Here is a 23,397-nt window from a genome sequence, read left to right on the forward strand (position 1 = left end):
TCGTTATAGCCGATGTCAAACTGTGGAAGAAGAAGCCAGTATAATGGATCGGTCAAACACAGATTTAGGATTATCCCTCTTTACCACAAACCTGTTTCTTGGCTGTACCTTCTAGGTGACCAATCTAAGACTAGGCTGTTATTTTTTTCTAAATAGTCAAGTCAAGGAAGTTTGTGATTCTCTGGATGACTCCTCTCTTGAAACCATAGAAAAATGGTAGTCATTAGTACTAGTCAGACAAGTTTCATCATATTTGTTCTGTACATTTCACACAGCCCATAAAAACAAACCAATCAACACTGAATGTAGCACATAAGCCTGTGAAACATTGATCACCTTAAAAGCTACTCTAAGAGGTCATTTTAATTATCACTATCATCGTTGTCACCATCATCATCACCACCACCATTGTCCCTGACACCACCACAACAATCAGAATATTATGTACAGGTAAATGGGATTTTATCTGGGAGGTAAGTTACAAACCCTAGCAAGTTGCTAGAGTATCTTCTAGCTTTTTAAAAACTGGTTGCTTTCTATAAGTTGGATTTTTATTTCTAGACACTGCTAAAAAACATGCTACTGTTTTTGAGGTTTAAAGGCTCTGCAAAGTCTCTGGGAAAGTTTTACAAAGTTGGAATAAAAGAATCCAGTTTTAGCAAAATTTTGCTTACTTTTTTTATAAGAACCCTACCATTTTTGTTCTTTAGTAATGTAATTGAAATCGTATCTTCTAATATGAAAATGTTTTCTGGGAAATAATTTAAAAATATAAATTCCATCATGGATTTTTGGCATAATGTACTTTGTAACTTAGGTCCTGAATTGGCAGCAGGCAGACTACAGAGGGGTTCAGAACTTCATAGATTTTGAAATGAATTCCCTTCTGTAGGCTCTCTGCTTTTCTAGAATTTAGGGGAAAGTTAGAGGTGGAGATCATTCAACTCATTTGATCATTAATTTCCCTGTTCCTTATTCACAACTCTTTCCCTAATGATTTAAAGTCCTCTGGGGGGGGGGGGAGGTTTATCTTTATAAAATTTGGGGAATTTCGCACTGGAATCTTGCTTTTTAACACGCTGTTCACTGTATAACAGAATTCAGGTGCATCTAATTCAAATGGTTTGTAAATGAAGTTCTAATAAATGAAAACTATAGTTATGTTTATGCTTTGTGGTTTAACAGCTAATGCAATATCAGAATGTAGTTAGAATATAATCTAGGAAATGATTCCTAGTATGGACTGTGGGGATAAATTATAGTGAGACTGATGTTTTAAAATTGTGAATCGTGTAGTTACCATTATTTTTATCGACATTATTATTGTAATTGATTAAGGTGAACAGTTGATTATACCAGAATACTGATGAGCCCTAACTTGAATTAGATTCAATACAAAAATGAGGCAGTTATAGTTTAATTATGTACATACAGTTGGTTAAATTCATTGTAGATTAATTTTTAACCAATTCTCTTTGTTCAATGAGTTCATCCTGGAAGGCAGGTTTCTGTCTTTAAAAATGGCCAAGGGACATGTAGGTGGCTCAGGAGATTAAGAATCCAACTCTTGATTTCGACTCAGGTCATGGTCTCAAGGCTTGTGAATTCCAGCCCTGCTTTGGGCTTTGTGCTGACAGTGTGGAAACTGCTTGGGATTCTCTCTCGCTATCACTCTGCTCCTCCCCACCACCCCCACCTGTTTCTCTCTCTCTCTCTTGCCCGCTCTCTAAAAATAAATAAAGTTTTTTTAAAAAATGGCCAAGATTAATTTGGTAAATGAGAAAGTAAGTTGTTTCATGAATGGAACTTTTAAAATATTTAGAACTTCATTTTAATAATTTCAGCTATTATTCAAAAATAATGACCAATTCCTCGAGCCCAAGTATCACATTTTCTGGAGGAAAGGTTGAATACATCACACACCACTGTGATCTTTTAGATATAAAAGTATCTCCTTAATTGTTTATGATAGGAAGACATCCACAATGAGGGGGAGAAAAGCATCAGTGCTCTAGTCAACAGTATGTATTCTCTACCACTTCCCAGAGCTTCTAAAAGAAGCTTTCAAAGAAAAATATTTTATAAGCTGTAGCATAGTGATTCTTTGTATAGAAACCATTTCAGCCACTTTAGAGTCACCACTCAGGCTACATAAATGTTTAAGTCCCTCAAACTAATTTGCATGTCTCAGAAAGACTAAGCTACCAGACTAACCTCCACCTGGCTAATCCAAAACATATTTGAGACCTCAGTATCACGGTAAACTTTTCTGGTTATTAAAAGAGACATATTATCAGATATTCATAAGGTTGTAAATATTATTATCAATTACCTTAATTGCATACTCCTTTTAAGGTGTGATTTATCTAGTGTAAGAAACATAATACCTGAATAGCCTTTTTGCTCTGAGGATGAGATTAAGCAGCAGGATTCCAGAATGAAGGCATGCATGCAATGCATCTGAAATAGGGAGTTCCTTTGAAGAGCTTTGACAAATAATCCCAGTTTTGGGAAGCACTCATTAACAAATCATCAAAGGGGTATCAAGAAGAGGCAGGATTAAGAGTAGAGAACAGGGCAGAGAGGAAATAAGACTGGGTGGAGTTGCACAGTTGTGTCATAAGGTAATTTTTTTTTAAGGAACTTCTCTACCGAAAAATAAATTGGTCTTAGAGGAATCAAAACAGAAAGATTCTCATATTCATAAGGAATATCTGCCAATCTGCCACATATATCCCCTGATTACAAACTCCTCTGTTTTGCAAGTTTTGTTTAGGATGATGAACACAAAAGATTGAGGAAAGAGCTGGGGCTATTTTGAAATTTGAAATCAGATTATTATGTGTATGTGTTATAGTACTTCCTCCAAATCAGCAATTTCATGACATCATGTCTTTCAAAGTATATGAAATAACTAGTGTCAAACTTTATATAGATTAGACTAAGGGTAGCCATAAGACCTAATTGTAACCTTGATCACTCTATTAGGGTGATGCCAAGTCACCATATTTTCTGATTATTCTTCATCTAATTGATTGGTTTTAGTGATGAAATTTGCCTGTCTCTTAATTTATATGATGCAAAGAATCCATGTTTATTATAGAAAGATTAGAAAATATAGTTAGGAAAAAAGTAAACAAAAAAAGAAAATAATCTACCCATAATCTCATAACATGGGACAACTCTAGTTGACCTCATGATTTTCCTTTCACATTTAATTAAAACTTATAAATGGTTATATATTTATTTTTAAGTCTATATATATTAATGTACATGATGTGACTATAGTTTACAAGAATACAATCAGACCACACTTAATGTTTTGTAACTTGCTTTAGATCAATAAAAAGAGCAAATTAATTTCTCTTTTTGAGGACAAAAACCATGTGTATCTTGCTCACTGCTATATCCCTAGAAGCTAACATAGCTAACAAATCGAATATGATTTGTTAAAGGAATGGACATTAGAGTCTATCTTCTCTGAGATGTTTAAGGTTTCTATGTTTCATACTAACATAAGAGCCTAATTATAAATTGTGTTGTATGAGGTGAGGAGAGCCAGGCAAATTTAGACTGTCTAGCCCATATGGTTTGAGCTATTTTCTTCTTTTCATAGGCATAGAATATTCTCCCAGAGAAGATCTTGGCCAGTATGGATGGTGATCCTTATCTTTCTTGGAGTGACAGCAGTCTTGGGAGTAACTATTGGTTTCCTTGTTCATTTTCTGGCAGTGCATCAGTATTGACTATTTTCCATTTTCACCCTTACTACTAAATCTCCTTTTACTTTTAGAAATTGATAAGAAATAATATAAATATTAAATTTCTTAATGGAAGTTTTCTCATCTATTAACTATGTTCCAACATAATCATTCTCTATTATTTAATACCAGTTAAAAATTTTTTTGAATCAAATGCCTCCTTGAGCCACTCTGACATATTACCAACTATGAGAGTATGGCAAGACTGAAAAGCTCAATATTTTGATGCCAAGATGCATTGTCAATAAAGGAACATATGTATTAGGTCAGTAGTTGAGCTGTTATGTCTTTTAGTAAATATACCTAAAATTTTGGAAATCCTTATTCTTCTTGGCTCAATTCTGGTTGTTAAGATACAATTGCAAAATAAGAATGGATAATCCACAAATGGCTCATCTAATAGTAGATAGTAGAAGTGGCTAAATGGCTGAATGTTTATGTAAATTTGATCTTATTTAAAAAAAATTAATACTACAATCAAAAAGTTTAGCTTTCCAACTTATTTTTACCTTTCAGAAAAATAAACCCTTAAGTCTGTGTAGCTATTTAATGTTTTCAAATAAATTTGATATCCATTATTCTGCTTGATCCTCATACTAATCCTTTGAGTGAAGGAGGGTAGGTTTTACTATCTCTTTTTTCACATGCAAAAAACCAAGATTAAGAAAAGTCAAACACTTGTTATCATAGGCTTTTAAATGTCATAGATGAGCATAAACTGAAACCTTAATATTTAAGTGTATTATTTTACTTTATCATAAGTTTTTCTTTTTTATTCCTCTGAAATATATTACCCTGTATAGTGTAGGATATGTATCCAGTGTAGGATACATTTTGCCTAATACAGTGAAAATTCTAGTTTTTCCTTCATTCTGGCCTCTCCTTTGTTTTCTCTAACCATCTTGATCTCCCAATTTCAAAACTTGTCCTTCAGAAGGGTCATGTATGCTTACAGTCTCTTGCGTGCCATTTCTGTCCTTGAACTCTCTGTAGTCTGGGTTCTTCTGCCCTCTGCTTGATTCTCCTCATTAAAGAATAACATCCATTATATAATTTCCTTAAGGAAAGTGCTCTGAGTTTACCAAATCAAGCCCAGTGAAGAAGCCCAGTAGCTTAATTAGTAATCTTTCCAAAATATAATTTGCATTTTAATAAGTCCCTTCTTCTGGAGAAACAATGCATTCATGAACAGGAGACAAAAGGAGAACTGTAGGCATCCTGGCTTAAGCAAGATATGTGTGGGATGAGAATTTGCCCTTGACTTTCTCTGTATGGTGAACCACCTAATATTTCAAATATAAGGCTAGATGGACTTTTATTACCTGAAGTTAATTGAACTGGGCTCCTTGTGAAGTAAAAATGGGTACCCAAACTCTGTTGTAAAGGTCACCTAGAGTCAGCTTAAAAGACGGGTTTGCTCTCAGATTCTGGCTTAGGAACCAATACAGTCTTTGTTAATACTAAGAACAACTTGAGTTGGATGAGACCTAATCTCTCATTCAAGTGGTATGAAATTCGCTTGTCTGTTGAATATATTGTTTCTCAAGACATTGTTTTGAGTTTCTACTTCTTGAGTTACCTCAGAAATTAATATTCCACAAGGATCATTATTCTAGAAATGACTCTGGTTCAGCCCTTTCTTAACTATTTTATTTAACTACTATTTAAACTATTTCCAAAAGCTTACCCAGACATTTATAAACAATTAAAAAGTCCTTCAGATTGTTTATCTAGCAGTGCTAAGCCCTGGCTTTGTCTCAGAATCACATGTAGAGCTCTTCTAAAGAAGTATCCATTCCTTGGGCCCTTCCCTTATGTTTTATGATTCAGTGGAACTGAGGCAGGACCTGTCCATGTGTGCCTTTAGGAGCTCTGTAGTTATTCTGATAGTGTTATTCTGATAGACAGTGTTGCAATCTATGCATCTAAGGCAATGTTTTATAAAGGTAATAACATTTATTTCTATCTTAAAATAAAAGATTTTATTATAAACTTTGGGATGGGCTCAGATTTAATGTAAATACTGACTACTGCTATGCCTGTAAAACTGACTATGATTTTATAGGCCACAGTGTAAGGTACAGGGTAGATTCCCATTCAAGTTGTCTAAATAATTGTATTATTCAGCTCAGGCTGCCATAACAGAATACCAGAGACTGAGTGGCTTAAACAACAGATATTCATTTTCTTGCAGTTTGGAGGCCAAGATCAGAGTGCCAGCATGGTCAATGTTGCCTCACATGCCTTTTTTTCTGTGGCATATGGAGTTGGTGGGTAGTTTGTGGAGAAAGAGAGAAGGGTCTCTGGTGTCTCTTCTTATAAGGCTACTAGAATCTGACTTAACCCTATGACCTGATTCATGATCTGATTTAACCTTAATAACCTTGTTAAAGGCCATATCTCTAAATATAGGTGCATTGGGGGTTAGGGCTTCAACATATAAATTTTAAGGGGACAATTCAGTTCATAAGGATAATCAAGGGTGGGACGCCTGTGTGGCTCAGTTGGTTGAGTGTCAAACACTTGATTTTGGCTCAGGTCATGATCCCAGGGTCACACTGGGCTCTGTGCTGCACATAGAGCCTGTTTAAGATTCTCTCTCTCTCTTTCTCTCCCCCCCACCCCGCCTTGTCTTCTACTCGCTCTCTCTCTTTCTAAAATCAAATCAAATCAAGTCAAATCAAATCAAATCAAATCATAAAATAAAAATAAAAACCAAGGGAAAATAAACTTAAAAATTACACCTCAATGGGGCGCCTGGGTGGCTCAGTCGGTTAAGCGTCCGTCAGACCTGAGCTGACTCAGGTCATGATCTTGCTGTCCATGGGTTGGGGCACCCCATCGGGCTCTGTGCTGACAACTCAGAGCCTGGAGCCTGTTTTGGATTTTGTGTCTCCCTCTCTCTCTGCCCCTCCCCCATTCACACTCTGTCTCTCTGCCTCTGAAAAATGAATAAACCTTAAAAAAATGTTTTAAAAATTGTACCTCAAATCAATCTGATTTTCAGTAATATAACTAGACTCAAGTATCTAAACATCATGGTTTCTTTGAATATGGGCATGATATATGTGACTTTTGACAAATTAATCTGCCTACCTGTAAATACCCAAGTTCAGCATACTGGATATAACACAAAATTAGCAGATTCTAGTTGGTCAGTCTTCTATTTGATGAAAGACTTCATAGATTAAAATCATGAAGTGGTATGAAAGAGGATCTTGGAGTTTATTTATTGCAATTTAGTCTTTGTGATTAGTGAAAAAAAATCCCAGAAAGCTGAAGTGATATACCAATACAGCACAGCCCATTGGTGGCAGAGCTTAAACTAGTTTCTCTAACTTCATATGCATTATTTTATTCAGAATGGCCTTAGGTAACTTCTTAGCTAGAACCTAGCATTTGCTTTTCATATATACCAGTTGCTCTAAGGAAAAATATAGGAAACCATTGGAATATAGGAAACTAATTTTTATTTTGGATTGAAATGATATTTCTGATTCCCAGGATAATGCATTATTTCGTCTCAGAGATCATATATGTTTCAAAGCCTATTATTAGCACTTCTTAGAGACTCTATAGTACTTTTTAAGGTGAATCAAAAGTACAATTGCTCTCAAAATATATGAATGGATGATTGCTTAACCAAAACAGAGTACCATTTCATATGAGTTTCTATTTTTAAAAGTACATGCATAATGTAGAAGAACTACCTCTAGGCTTGTCCTATTTTAACATTACAGTGGCCCTAGTATATTAGGTGAGACATTTTACATTTGGGGACAGGAAGGAATGGGGAATGTGAGACCTTGTGATGCTCCACCATATACGCTAGAGGCAAGTAGGATGGCAGCAGGAATTCAAGGAATGACTTAAAGGAGTGGAAAGCACGCAGATAGGAAATGGGGCAGAAGAAAAGTTATAAAAGGGTATAGATCATCCAGAAAGAAAAGGGAAATGTTTGTAATGTTTCCTGTGTCAGAAGTGTTTAGAAAGTTTAACTGGGTAATCACTAGATCAAGAATTTAGATGACACATAAAAAGTAGGTTTCATTTCTAGTGCACACTAAAGTGGATTGTTAGTGGCTGCCTGGATTGCCATTCTGCTGTGGATGCTGAGGGTATACCTGGCTTGGCAGGGCAGTGGTGTCTATTACCATATGAAGGAAGGAGGGGGATCACTTCATGAATACTAGGTAGTTGCTATTTCTAGAATGGGTGGATATTCACTCCCCTTCATTTCCCTCCTCTTCCTTTCTCCCTCCCTCTGATAATTTAAAAATCTGGGTCGAATGTTAATTTTGAGACAAAAGTATGGAGGGATTTGAGTCTACCTGTTATTTTTAAATTCTTTGAGTATTTCTTTGTTTCATAGGAAATATTTTCTATTACCAAGGTGATTTTCATATTTCTGGAGTTACACACAATGATAGTTGTGAAAATGGAGCTTCACAAGCCAGCAGAGATCTGGACAAAAATATAGAGACTAAGGTAAATCAGAGATTCCTTTTAATAATTTCATAATAAATTTGATTGAAACAGACATGATGGCTATTTTGTTTTTTTCTCTTGACAGATGTCTGATGTTTTTCAAAATTCTAGTATATATAAAGAATATATCAACTCTCAGGTCATCAAACTTCTGTAAGTACAAATTCAGTCAGGATCTTATGGAAAGGGAGGTAGATGATATGTCACATCAACTGTGGTTTTATATATTTATTTTTTTCAACGTTTTTTATTTATTTTTGGGACAGAGAGAGACAGAGCATGAACGGGGGAGGGGCAGAGAGAGACGGAGACACAGAATCGGAAACAGGCTCCAGGCTCTGAGCCATCAGCCCAGAGCCGGACGTGGGGCTCGAACTCACGGACCGCGAGATCGTGACCTGGCTGAAGTCGGACGCTTAACCGACTGCGCCACCCAGGCGCCCCTCAACTGTGGTTTTAAATAACAACAATAAAAGGAAAGAAGAAGAAAGAAAGAAAGAAAGAAAGAAAGAAAGAAAGAAAGAAAGAAAGAAAGAAAGAAAGAAAGAAAGAAAGAAAGAAAGAAAGAAAGAGGAAGAAAGGAAGGAAGAAATCTCCATAAATCAAAATATAATTGCAGTTAACAAATTTCTGTTCAGAATAAGAACTGTTGTGTACAAACCTGTAACCTCCATACTTGAAGGGGAATTATAAGGTTGTTGATAGCAGCCAGTCCTAACTGACTACTATGATGAAAGATCATTGTAACTCTGTGGAAAACAGAGTCCAATCTTATTGTTTTGGTATTCATATACTAGCCTCCTCTTCTCCCATCCATTCCCATCTGGCTATATCTTTACTATAATAACTTACTTTTGGTCTCTTTAATAATTACTATCACTATAATGACTGTGGAGCAAAGTGAATAATTTAAGATAATACTTGTCTGAATATGTCTTTGAAGTGGTTTGAGTACGGGGGTAGACAGGAAGGATGCAAGGAGGAAGTATCATGGAACACTGGGGATGAGTGATAAAGAGGGACAGTACTTGTATTTTGGTAATTGCCAATATCCATTCGGGGGGAATTCTGAAGTACCAAAATAAAACAAAAAATTCAGCTTGCCAAAAAACCAACCAACTAACCTACTTACCTATAGACAAACAAAAACTTTCAAAGACTCTTCTATTGATCATAATTATTTGAAAATAGAGTTGTGGATATTTTTTTAAAAATGTGATTTGTTTTGAAAGTCTCCAAAAATGAATTAATCTCCTTTCATAATTAATAAAAAGGATGTAATGAATATATAGATAATAAAGATTCTCTCTATGCTTTAGAGTTATCTTTCTGAGCTTTCTCATTGTGCAGTTCTGCTGGGGTAGAGATGTATGAGAAACTATAGGGAGAAGCTTAGTACTGACTCCTGAATATATGCTAGGAGTTATCTTTTGAATGTTTCCTGGTACTGCATTTTTGTTTCCATTTATCTCTTTCTCTAAAGTAATTAGAAAATATCTGTACAGGTTTTTACTGTTTTAATAAAATCTTACACCAATCATTTGCTGGCCAGTACTCAGTTTCTCATGTGTGTTTGAATTATTCTGATTTCTAGTTTGTAGTTCATATCTTATTCCATGAATAATACCTTTGAACAAGTTAGAAGATTTTTAGGGACACTTGCACTTTATATATACTGAGATAATATCTGTGTATTGTTCTTTAATATATATGTAAAGGAAATATGATGATTAAATGTGGGAAATTCAATGTGTTAACAAGACATCTTGAAATATCAAGAAACAACACACTAGAACATTTCTGTTGTTTCTCGTCCTGATCCCAAAGGTTCAAGGGTACAGTTACAACTGACATTCAAGTTTCCTCCAGCAAAAAGGCACAGCATGAAGACTGAAATTGAAGCTATCTTACATCAGATATTGAAAAACAACATGGCATCCTGGAATGCAGTCCATACTTCCTTTAGACTCATAGGTATTTCACTTATTTCCATTATTTTCTATTACTTAGGTTTTTGGACTGTTTGAAAAAATATTAGAAAAAAATTAATAAGGAGTTTCAGGTATTTGCTTCGGGGAAAAATATACTTCTCACGTTTTGGCAATCCTATGAACGAGTTGGAAATGACAGTGGCATAAAATCTTTGAAGAGTGATAGAAAGGAGGACTAAAGTATGGACATGCATGTGAGCTTGGAAGGTTTCACGTTTATGTTTGAAAAATGGGATGAAGGACTCTAAGCAAAGCATTATTCCTCCCTTCCCTCTACTCTTGTCAGGATCTCATTACAGGAAACAGATTTGGGGCTTAGTTGATCATTCATTGTGGAGACTGCTAGAATAAGAAGGAAGTTGGGGATAGGGAGTTTTCACTGCTCTTGTGGAAGAATGGGAATGATACTATCAAAGAAAAACCAATTGTTTGGAATAATTTCCTAGAAAACAAGGGAAGAAAATGATAGGATTTTGCCCCAGTTCAGAAAATGAAGTCTGTAAATATCTTGAGGGTCCTGAAAAGGTCTTGAAACTCTCATTTGGATTGTTAAAAGGCCTGTTAGGTGATAAGTGTGTGGTTCCAGAACCCAGTTTTGTGGTTCTTCCAGACCAACAGTTGATCCTAGTGTCCTTTAAGGCTATCAAGGCTGACAACTGCCAGTTACAGCTCCTTTACCTCAGAATACCTGTTATCACTGGACCACTTATGAGAACAGAGTTTGAGGCAGAGCTTCTCAAAAGAACAATACAATTCCTCTGTGGGTAGCTATTGGGAAAGAAGGTTGCCTCTCTGTGTCCTAGGGATTTAAAGTGAACACTTGCTAGTGGGTCCTATTGTAGTTCCCCACCTTCTCTCTGTCTCTCAAGTCTCTTCCCAATAGAAAAGATACTTGAATTTAAGTTAAATTCTCAAAATTTCATAATTCAGTCATGGTAATGAGATGACTCTAAAGAAAAGGATAAGCCCAATGAAATATGATTTTAATTGGAAAATTTTTCTTTATAGATAACTTGGAGTAATTCATATGAGAATTATCATAAGGAAATAAATCCAAAGATAATTAATTCCCAGTGCCTTTTTTAGTGAGAATGTCAGCTTGTTATCTCACTAAATATTTTACTGCAACTATCGTAAAATTGAGAACTTTGTTTTTTTTTTTTTATTTCCCTTTCCCCTTTCCTTTACTAGCTAGTAGAGATGTGGAGAGATGGTCAAAATATAACAGGTAGGAGGTAGAGGGGCTGAAAGCTAATATGTGAATTAGTCTGAATAGTTAAATGCTGGGTGTAATTGGGCTAGAAAAGTTAGCACGTATGTCCTTGGATGGAAGATAATTTCTTGGTGATATTTTATTAATTTTATGTTTTGTTTTGATTTCAGAACTCAGCAAGGCTAATGTTGAAATGTTTACCAACAACTGTAAGTTCAGAAATTATGACAAACTTAACTCATTCACAAATATTTCCCTATCACTTTCTTAAAAAGTATCTTGAAATATGTAATATGGAAATCTATAGTAGTCTTTCAAAATTATTGGCTATATCAGATATATATCTGGAATTGCTTTTTGAAAAACACTGGCCTGTGAATTTTAACTTTTGTAAGAGTTGTCCAAAAGGATGAAATAAGAGCTGTTTCCAAAGAATGGAATCATTAGTGAAGAATATCATATCTGAGTAAGTTAAAATAAAAAAGATTGAAGGGAAAAAGGACAACGAAGGATAATAAGAAAATATAAAAGTAGGCTATCCCAAATACATTTATTATAGAGTAAAAATAGTTTTGTATCTTCTAAATAAATTCTCTTTAGACTATCATGTTGCCCACAAGATACATATATGCATTCTTTCACTTAATGGATATTTATGGTGTATCTATTATCCACATGGGGCTTTACAGACAGCACTGCATATGCTATGCAAGATGCAGGCATACAGAAGTAAAGTCTCTACCTTCAAGAATTTTGCAATCTACTTGGAGAGATGAGACTTACAACAAATAGATAACATAACAGTCATTGGAAGATGATTGAGAGTGAAAAAGAGGATAAGTAAAAGTCACCCAAGCCAAGATACAGTCAGGTACCATGATCACAGTACATTCCAGGAAAGAGGTAGCATTGCTTAGGAGATTCTGGACAATCACCGAAGGGTTTCAAGTATTGTTTTAAGATGTATTTCTCATAAAGCATAATCAAAGATGGCTGCTTTTATATAAATACATCCTTTCTTCAGGTTGTGGAAGACCAGCCAACAGTATCATGGCAGGCAACCAAATTGTGAATGGGAAGAATGCCCTGGTGGGGGCATGGCCATGACAAGCCAGCATGAAATGGAAAGGCCAGCACTTCTGTGGGGCATCTCTGATCAGTAGCAGGTGGCTATCATCTGCAGCTCACTGCTTTGCTGAGTAAGTGTGAACATCTGACTAAATGTAGGATTTGGGGTAAACTGTGGGGATTAACCTAAATACATGAATGTTCACCAAAGCCAAGTGAAATTTATAATTAACCTGAATAACCAAAGGGCAGCAGAGGCATTTAAATTTGTCAAAGAGGAAAAAGTGAGAGGAAGTAATTCACATTTTCCAAAAAGCTACTTTGGCCTGACATTAAGTGCTTTATTTACATCATTTTATTCAATCGTAACAATAGTTCTGTATGGAAGTTATAATTTAACCTGTTTAAAGATGAGGAAAGTAGGGTTCAGAAATGGTGATGTAACTTGGCAAAGTTCATACAGCTCCTAAATAACAGAAATTGAATGTAAGCCCAGGTATGTCTGACTCCAGTTATTATGTGCTTATTTTCCTTACCCTCCAGAGGTTTACTACCTAACTGAAGATATTTAAATGTGATATGTTAAAACTGGTAGGCAGCATCGTGCAGTAAATGTCACATATACAACAAGATAGTAAGTTCTATGAAAATTTGATGAAGAAAGGAGCATTCCAGCTGAGGTATGAAAGTGTAAGATTTGACCAGGACTCTAAAGATATAAGATATGATTGATACAGTGGGTAGATGGGAAAGAATAATATGCATTTTGGGTTGGGGAAACCACTTTTTTCAGATGTGTTGAGATAGAATAACACAATTTGCATTCTGTGGACAGCAAATAGAGCAAATTTGAAGTAGAGAAACTTTGTTAAAAGAAACATTAGAGGGTTACCTGGGTGGCTTATTAAGTGTCTGACTTTGGCTCAAGTCATGAGCTCACAGTTGTGAGTTCAAGCCCCGTGTTGGGCTCTGTGCTGACAGGTCAGAGCTTGGAGCCTGCTTCGGATTCTGTCTCCCTTGCTCTCTGCCCCTCCTCCATTGACTCTCTCTCTCTCTCTCTCTCTCTCAAAAATAAACAAACGTTAAAAAAAAGAAAACATTAGTGAGGAGCCAAGATGGCGGAACAGCATGGAAGCTTTTTGTGTGTCTCACATCCATGAAATACAACCAGACCAACACTAAACCATCCTACACACCTAGAAAACCGATTGGAAGATTAACAAAACAATCTGCACAACCTGAACCACAGAATTCAGCAGGTACGCAACATGAAGAGCTGAACTTGGGGAGCAAGAAGCCCCAAAAGGTAGGGAACCCCTCTAGTGGTAGAAGAGAGGATGGAGACTGGGGAGGGGGGAGCATATGTGAAAAGCACCCCTCCCCAAAAGCAGCTGGAGAGAAAGTGGAAAATTGGAAACAGTTGCAAGCACTAAACTAAAAAGGGAGAAAGGAGAAAGGAGAGGGTTTCAATTTCACTAAGACTGTAAACAAGGGGAGTGCAAAGGCTGCAACTCAGCAGCTTGATACCTGGTGGTGCTCTGGTGGGAAAGGTGAATCCCCAGGAACAGAGTGGGGTCCGGGAGGTTCTCGGGCCACACGGGGAAAAGTGGTTCCACTGCTGGAAGGACATTTGGTAGAGACTGTTGAAGTCACCTGGTCCCAGCAGACCCCAGAAGGCAGCCACATTCGCTGGTGCTGGGGCAAGGTTGTTGAGGGTGAAGCCTGGTGTCAGATGTGTGTTGTGATTTTCCATGGTCCCGGAAAAGCTGAGGCTACACTGTCTCGCGATTTTTTGGGGGGGCGGGCTGGCACCTGGCTGCAGTCTCAGGGCACTGGAAACAGCAGGATCCAGCAGGCATTCCTGGGTGCAGGCGACATTCGGCCATTGCTCATTCAGCCATCGCTCGGTGAGCAGAGCCGGTCAAAGCCGCAGTCCTTCGAAAGTAAAGGGCTGGGGAAAACAGCTGCATCTGAGACAAAACTTGGGAGAGAGGTATTCCCTGGGGCCTAGTCATGGAGAGTGGAAAAGCTGGGAGTGGACAAGAGCTGAAGACAGAGGATCGGGCACGACTGCTGATCCGGGAGAACAGACCGTGTGGCTGCGTGGCACCATTTTTCACCCCTCCCGCGCATGCGCATGCACACCCACGAGCACTGCAACAATCCACTGTGTTGGATTTAACCAACACAGACACAAGCAAGATGTCTGAACCAGAATTTAGAATCGCGATAATAATAATACTAGCTGGAGTCGATAGACTAGATTAGATTAGAATAGATTAGAATCCCTTTCTGCAGATATAAAAGAAGTAAAAAATAGCCAGAATGAAATTAAAAATGCTATAACTGAGCTGCAATCATGGACAGATGCAGCAGCACCAAGGATGGACAAGGCAGAACAGAGAATCAGCGATAGAGAGGACAAATTTATAGAGAATAACAAAGCAGAGAAAAAAGAGGGAGATTAAGGCAAAAGAGCACGATTTAAGAATTACAGAAATCAGTGACTCACTAAAAAGGAACAACATCAGAATCATAGGGGTCCCAGAAAAGGAAGAGAGAGAAATAGGGGTAGAAGGGTTATGTGAGCAAATCATAGCAGAAAACTTTCCTAACCTGGGGAAAGACACAGACATCAAAATCCAGGAAGCACAGAGAACTCCCATTTGATTAAAATAAAACCGACCATCAACATAGTCAAATTCACAAAATACTCAGGCAAGGAGAGAATCAGGAAAGCAGCAAGGGGAAAAAAGTCCCTAACCTACAAGGGAAGACAGGTCAGGTTTGCAGCAGCCCTATCCATAGAAAACTGGCAGGCAAGAAAGGAGTGGCAGGATATATCCAGTATGCTGAATCAGAAAAATATGCAGCCAAGAATTCTTTATCCAGCAAGGCTGTCATTCAAAATAGAAGGAGAGATAAAAAGTTTCCCAGACAAACAAAAATTAAAGGAGTTTCTGACCACTAAACCAGCCCTGCAAGAAATATTAAGGAGGACTCTCTGAGGGGACAAAAGATGAAAAAAAAAAAAATATATATATATATATATATAAATACCAAAAGCAACAAAAGATTAGAAAGGACCAGAAACTCCATCTCTACAAGCATCATAATGGCAATAAATTCATATCTTTCAGTACTCACTCTAAACGTTAATGGACTCAATGCTCCAATCAGAAGATATAGGGTAACACAATGGATAAGAAAACAAGACCCATCTATATGCTGTTTACAACAGACCCACTTTAGACCCAAAGATACCTACAGATTGAAAATAAGGGGATGGAGAACCATCTACCATGCTAATGAGCAACAAAAGCAAGCCAGAGTAGCCATACTTATATCAGACAATCTAGACTTTAAAATAAAGATGGTATCAAGAGATGCAGAAGGGCATTATATCATAATCAAGGGCTCTATAGACCAATAAGACCTAACAATTGTAAAGATTTATGTGCCAAATGTGAGAGCACCCAAATACATAAATCAATTAATCACAAACATAAAGAAACTCATCAAGAGTAATACCATAATAGTAGGAGACTTCAACACCCCACTCACAGCAATGGGCAGATCATCTAATCAAAAAATCAACAAGGAAACAATGGCTTTGGATGACACACTGGACCAGATGGACTTAACAGATATATTCAGAACATTTCATCCTAAAGCAGCATAATATACCTTCTTCTACAATGCACATAGAACGTTCTCCAGAATAGACCATATACTGGGACACAAATCAGCCCTCAGCAAGTACAAAAAGATCGAGATCATACCATGCATATTTTCTGACCACAACGCCCTGAAATTCGAAATCAACAAAAAAAAAATTGGAAAGGTAACAAATACTTGGAGACTGAAGAACATCCTACTAAAGAATGAATGGGCTAACCAAGCAGTTAAAGAAGAAATTAAAAAGTATATGGAAGTCAATGAAAATGATAGCACCACAACCCAAATCCTCAGGGATGCAGCAAATGTGGTCATAAGAGGAAAGTATATAGCAATCCAGGCCTTCCTAAAGAAGGAAGAAAGATCTCAGATACACAACCTAACCTTATGCCTTAAGGAGCTGGAAAAAGAACAGCAAATAAAACCCAAAACCAGCAGAAGACAGGAAATAATAAAGATTAGAGCAGAAATTAATGCTATCGAAACCAAAAAAAAACCAGTAGAACAGATCAATGTAACCAGAAGCTGGTTCTTTGAAAGAATTAACAAAATTGATAAACAATTAGCCAGTTTGATCAAAGAAAAAGGAAAGGACCCAAATAATTAAAATCAAGAATGAAAGAGGAGAAATCACAACCAACACAACAGAAATAAAAACAATAATAAGAGAATATTATGAGCAATTATATGCCAACAAAATGGGCAATCTGGAAGAAATGGACAAATTCCTAGAAACAGATACACTACCAAAACTGAAACAGGAAGAAAGAGAAAATTTGAACAGACCCATAATCAGTGAGGAAATCGAATTTGTAATAAAAAATCTGCCAAAAACAAGAGTCCAGGGCCAGATGGCTTTCCAGGGGAATTCTACCAAACATTTAAGGAAGAGTTAACACCTATTCTCTTGAAACTGTTCTAAAATATAGAAATGGAAGGAAAAATTCCAAACTCTTGCTATAAGGCCAGCATTACCTTGATTCCAAAACCAGACGGAGACCCCACTAAAAAGGAGAACTATAGACCAATTTCCCTGATGAACATGGATACAAAAATCCTTAAAAAGATATTAGCCAACCAGATCCAACAATACATTAAAAATTATTTACCATGACCAAGTGGGATTTATACCTGGGATGCAGGGCTGGTTCAATATCCACAAAACAATTAACGTGATTCATCACATCAATAAAAGAAAGGACAAGAACCATATGATCCTCTCAATAGCTGCAGAGAAAGCATTTGACAAAATACAGCATCCTTTCTTGATAAAAACCCTCAAGAAAGTAGGGATAGAAGGAGCATACCTCGAGATCATAAAAGCCATATATGAACGACCCAACACTAATATCATCCTCAATGGGGAAAAACTGAGAGCTTTCCCCCTAAGGTCAGGAACAAGACAGGGATGTCCACTCTTGCCACTGTTATTCAACATGGTATTGGAAGTCTTAGCCTCTGCAATCAGACAACACAAAGAAATAAAAGGCATCCAAATCGGCCAGGAGGAGGTCAAACTTTCACTCTTTGCAAATGACATGATACTCTATACGTAAAACCCAAAAGATTCTACCAAAAAACTGCTAGAACTGATTCATGAATTCAGCAACGTTGCAGGATATAAAATCAATGCACAGAAATTGGTTGCATTCCTATACGCCAACAATGAAGCAACAGAAAGAGAAATCAAGGAATCGATCCCATTTACAGTTGCACCAAAACCCATAAAATACCTAGGAATAAATCTAGCCAAACAGGTGAAAAATCTATACCCTGAAAACTATAGAAAGCTGATGAAAGAAATTGAAGAAGACACAAAGAAATGGAAAAAGATTCCATGCTCCTGGATAGGAAGAACAAATATTGTTAAAATGTTGATACTACCCAAAGCAATCTACATATTCAATGCAATTGCTATCAAAATAACACCCGAATTCTTCACAGAGCTAGAACAAATAATCCTAAAATTTGTATGGCACCAGAAAAGACCCCAAATAGCTAAAGCGATCTTGAAAAAGAAAACCAAAGCAGGAGGCATCACAATCCCAGACTTCAAGCTATACTACAAAGCTGTAATCATCAAGAGAGTATGGTACTGGCACAAAAACAGACACTCAGACCAACGAAACAGAATAGAGAACCCAGAAATGGACCCACAAATGTATGGGGAACTAATCTTTGACAAAGCAGGAAAGAATATCCAGTGGAATAAAGACAGTCTCTTCAGCAAGTGGTGCTGGGAAACTGGACAGCGACATGCAGAAGAATGAACCTGGACCACTTTGTTACATAATACACAAAAATAAGCTCAAAGCAGATGAAAGACCTGAATGCAAGACAGGAAGCCATCAAAAACCTCGAGGAGAAAGCAGGCAAAAACCTCTTTAATCTTGCCTGCAGCAATTTCTCACTCAACACGTCTCTGGAGGCAAGGGAAACAAAAGCAAAAATGAACTACTGGGACCTCATCAAAATAAAAAGCTTCTGCACAGCGAAGGAAACAATCAGCAAAAGTAAAAGGCAACTGACAGAATGGGAGAAGATATTTGCAAATGACATATCAGAGAAAGGGTTAGTATCCAAAATCTACAAAAACTTATCAAACTCAACACCCAAAAAACAAATAATCCAGTGAAGAAATGGGAAAAACACATGAATAGACACTTCTCCAAAGACATCCAGATGGCCAAATGACACATGAAAGAATGCTCAACATCACTTATCATCAGGGAAATACAAATCAAAACCACAATGAGATATCACCTTACACCTGTCAGAATGGCTAACATTAACAACTCAGGCAAAAACAGATGTTGGTGAGGATGCGGAGATAGAGGATCTCTTTTGCATTGTTGGTGGCAATGCAAGCTTGTGCAGCCACTCTGGAAAACAGTATGGAGGTTTCTCAAAAACCTAAAAATAGACCTACCCTACCACCCATCAATTGCACTACTAGACATGTATCCATGGGATACAGGTGTGCTGTTTTGAAGGGACACATGCACCCCCATGTTTATAGCAGCACTATCAACAATAGCCAAAGTATGGGAAGAGCCGAAATGTCCACTTATGGATGAATGGATAAAGAAGAGGTGGTATATATATACAATGGAGTATTACTCGGCAATCAAAAAGAATGAAATCTTGCCATTTGCAACTACGTGGATGGAATTGGAGGGTGTTATACTAAGTGAAATTAGTCAGTCAGAGAAAGACACAAATCATATGACTTCACTCATATGAGGACTTTAAGAGACAAACAGATGAACATAAAGGAAGGGAAGCAAAAATAATATAAAAACAGGGAGGGGGACAAAACAGAAGAGACTCATAAATATGGAGAACAAACTGAGGGTTGCTGGAGGGTTTGTGGGGGGGGATGGGCAAAGTGGGTAAAGGGCATTAAGGAATCTACTGAAGTCATTGCTTCACTATATACTAACTAATTTGGATGTAAATTTTAAAAAATAAAAAATAAAGTTAAATCAAAAAAAAAGAAAACATTATTAGAAAATATATTCAGAAAATTTGTTATATTGATTGGGCATGTCTCTAAATGACAAGATGCTTACTTCCTGAAGATCTCTTTTAGAAAGAATGTTTGCAGGATTTGTGTTTCTGAAGCAATTTTCAAACAGTAGTCAATGGATCGTGAACTACCCAGGGGACTTGTTAAAAGTATAGATCTTTAAGCATCACACCAGACCTTTTAAATATAAATCTCAAGAGGTGAAGCCTGAATTGATTCTAAGGGAGTTGAGTTTAAGAAACACATTAAGAGTGTGGAGTCACTGAAGGTTATAGAACGGGAGAAGGATTGAACAATGTCACCATTATATAAAGTTCTTAGAAATTAAAATTAAAAAAAAAAACAGCACCTGACATTTTGAGGGAAAGTGAGAATAGTTAGACAGTATGTTATGTCTTAAATTGAGAAAGAGTTTCAGTGGGGAACTGGAGAAATGACCAGAAAATTTAAATTAGAAGTCAAGATGCGTTGACTTGCTTCTATGACTCCCACTTAAGTCGAATACTCAGGAACTGGATGGGGCTTTAGTAGCAGAAGATATCGGTGACTCTACTTAGGAGTATTTGCAGAAAGCTGACAGCTCTAATTGTCCTTTGAACTATTTTATTTGTAACATCTCCATGTCAAAGACATCTTTAAAAATTAAAATTTGGTGCTTTCTAGTGTTGGTTGGGAGCCTAACGCTTTATAAGATAATGACCACTAATGAACATTGTTGTCACTCGAAAACTACATATATTTTAATTAAATTGTGTTTTCCAGGAAAAATAATTCAGGAGATTGGACTGTCAACTTTGGAACTATAGTAAATAAACCATATATGACACAGAAAGTCCAAAACATTATTTTTCATGAAAATTACAGCAGGGTTGTGGTTTTTAATGATATTGCCCTTGTACAGCTTGCTGAAGAAGTCTCTTTTTTTTTAATTTTTTTTAATGCTTATTTATTTCTGAGACAGAGAGAGACAGATCATGAGTGGGGGAGGGGGAAAGAGAGAGAGGGAGACACAGAATCCGAAGCAGGCTCCAGGTTCAGAGCTGTCAGCATGGAGCCCGACGCAGGGCTTGAACTCACAAACCGTGAGATCGTGACCTGGGCCAAAGTTGGCCGCTCAACCAACTGAGCCACCCAGGAGCCCCTGAAGAAGTCTCTTTTACAAAGTATGTTCGCAGGATTTGTCTTCCTGAAGCCAAAATGAAGCTTCCGGAAAATGCCAGTGTTGTAGTTACCGGATGGGAACACTTTATGAATGGTAAGTTTTTCTGTAAAAGGGTAATAGCTTCATGGGAATAATTATTTCAACAATCAGTTAGCCAATCAACCACTCTCTCGTGCAATTAATCAGTCACTAAATATATCAAACAAACAAACAAACAAGTGTTGGGACCAAAAACTTGGCATTGTCTTCAATTCCTAAAATGCCTTTGGGAATAAGAAGTGGAAAAATTGGAATTATGTGTGAGGCAGCCAGTTACAATAAACACCAGAAAGGGAGAAATCTACCCTGGGACTGGCCTGGTTCTTGCTGACCAAAAAAAAAAAAAAGAGAATATCTGTTCTATAGACATTCTTTGTCTCTACAACCAAGGTTAAGATCCCCATGATACACAGAATTTGTTGCCTTTAGGTCCTCTTCCAGTGATACTTCAAGAGGCCTTTGGGAAGGTTATTGACAACAAAGTTTGCAATCATCCACATTCATTATCTGGTCTGGTTACCAACAAAATGCTATGTGCTGTATTTAAGTCAGGAAAAGCTGATGCCTGTCAGGTATGTCTAGACATATTATCAAATCATTTTGTCCCAAAGTACTAATTGAATTGAAGTGTTTATCAGTACAATTTTTTTGTGTATTAATGATTTCCATAGAGTAGCTTATTTTGATCCACATAACAGATATTTATTAATCCCACTTATATATCAGACACCAGCCTAGATGCTGGGGATGTATTGCTGAACAAAATCTCTGCCTTCATGGCAGTCTAGGAATCCATACAAAGGATAATACTTACACGGTGATAAAATAAATTTGGCCCTATTTTCTGGGCCATCTGCACAATGCGCTGCTGTCTCTTCCTTATCCAGAAATGTGGCCAGAGGTTTAGCATGTATACATGTCACCCATTTCTCAGGCTTCATTCATGATGAAGCAGACAAGTCACTTTTTCTTCATAGTCAAGGCTGAACTCATTATAAAGTTCAATTCTGGTCAATCCAACATATGGCAGCTGTAGGCAGTATATTCTGATTTGTAGTTACCCTTGGTTTTGAATAAACCTAAGTTCCACAGTTCTAAGCTCAAAAGAAAGTGGACTCTTTTCAGTACCCAGGGGCTTCTGATAAGTCCAGAGAAGCAGTAAAAGGATATTCTTTGACAGGACAAGAAACATGTCTTCCTATCTTCTTCTAGAATGATTCTGGTGGACTGCTAGCTTACCCTGACTCTAGAGAAGTCTGGCACCTTGTTGGAATAGTAAGCTGGAGTGATGGATGTGCTAAAAGGAATAAGCCAGGTGTTTATACTCCAGTCACTGCTTATCATGATTGGATTACATCCAAGACTGGGCTCTGAAAGAAAAGTAACTTTGGAACGGACCATAAAGACAGCTAGCCACAGGGTATTCTTATCCGTTGCTTCAAATCTTTTTCACTTTTGATTGTTGATATAAATCATTTTCTTACATTCAAATACCTAAAGTTCTTTAATATTTTATAATATCTAAAATGCTATCCATTCATATATTTACCTATTTAATGAATATAGGGGAAAAAAGAAACGAGGGCCAAAATATTTTATTAATAGCCTAGTTCAGATTTATCTTACCACTATATTTAGAATTCGCCTTAATTAATTTTCAGAATTTTTTTAAATGTTTATTTGTTTTTGAGAGAGAGCGCCCACGCATGAGCGGGGGAGGGGCAGAGAGAGAGGGTGACAGATGATCTGAAGAGGGTTTTGTGCTGACAGCAGAGTCCAATATGGGGCTTCAACTCATGAACCATGAGATCATGACCTGAGCTGAAGCCAGCCATTTAACCTACTGAGCCACCGAGGCACACCTATTTATCAGAATTTTGAAAAAAATATATTTTGTTATATATGATGGATCTACCAAATAAATTGTTTTTAATTCTGTAAATTATGGAATATGTTAAACTGGAATATGTCAGATAAATAACACACATTCATTTCTTATTTATGTATGAAATCGTTTGCATACCTTGCATAATCATATAATCTTGGAGTGGAGAAGGGATGTGTGAGCTAGAAAAAGTTTCTCAATTTATAGATAAGAAAACCGAAGACTAGAGAGGAAAGTTTGCTTGCTTAAAGTCACTCTTCAGCCTCTCCTATAAGTTGTGACCCTCATGTGGTAGAATTTAGATGCAAAATTAGTTGGAAGTTTTAAATGATTTTTAGGTTGCAATTACTTATATAACATTCTCCTCACGTCCTCTTTTTGTCATGTGTTTGTCTTCACTTGTAGCAAAAATAATGTGAGGTCCTCAAGGGCAGGTGACTGTGTGGCATCTATTATAATAAGTCTCTTTATAGTGTATGTGCAAATAAATGTATGGGGGCTGATTTTGTAGTCTCTGAAAATAATTTACTTTTTGTAATTTCCTAAAATAGGTAAAAGCAGCTGAAGTTTTCAAAAGCAGCCA

The 23,397-nt window shown here is 36.9% G+C and overlaps 1 protein-coding gene across 1 annotated transcript; it reads left to right on the forward strand.

The window, feature by feature from the left end:
• Window positions 1-12: 12 nt before the first annotated feature.
• Window positions 13-22,303, forward strand: LOC109275064 (transmembrane protease serine 11B-like). The gene is given in 12 exon segments (XM_053900716.1): window positions 13-104; window positions 3,617-3,731; window positions 4,027-4,030; window positions 8,134-8,249; window positions 8,335-8,406; window positions 10,043-10,223; window positions 11,624-11,662; window positions 12,478-12,652; window positions 20,491-20,633; window positions 20,870-20,983; window positions 21,359-21,501; window positions 22,142-22,303. Coding segments are annotated over 12 exon segments (1,356 nt in total).
• Window positions 22,304-23,397: the final 1,094 nt, after the last annotated feature.

This window comes from Panthera pardus, unplaced genomic scaffold (assembly GCF_024362965.1).
Source record: "Panthera pardus isolate Hobbes unplaced genomic scaffold, ASM2436296v1 HiC_scaffold_13, whole genome shotgun sequence".
NCBI lineage: Eukaryota > Metazoa > Chordata > Mammalia > Carnivora > Felidae > Panthera > Panthera pardus.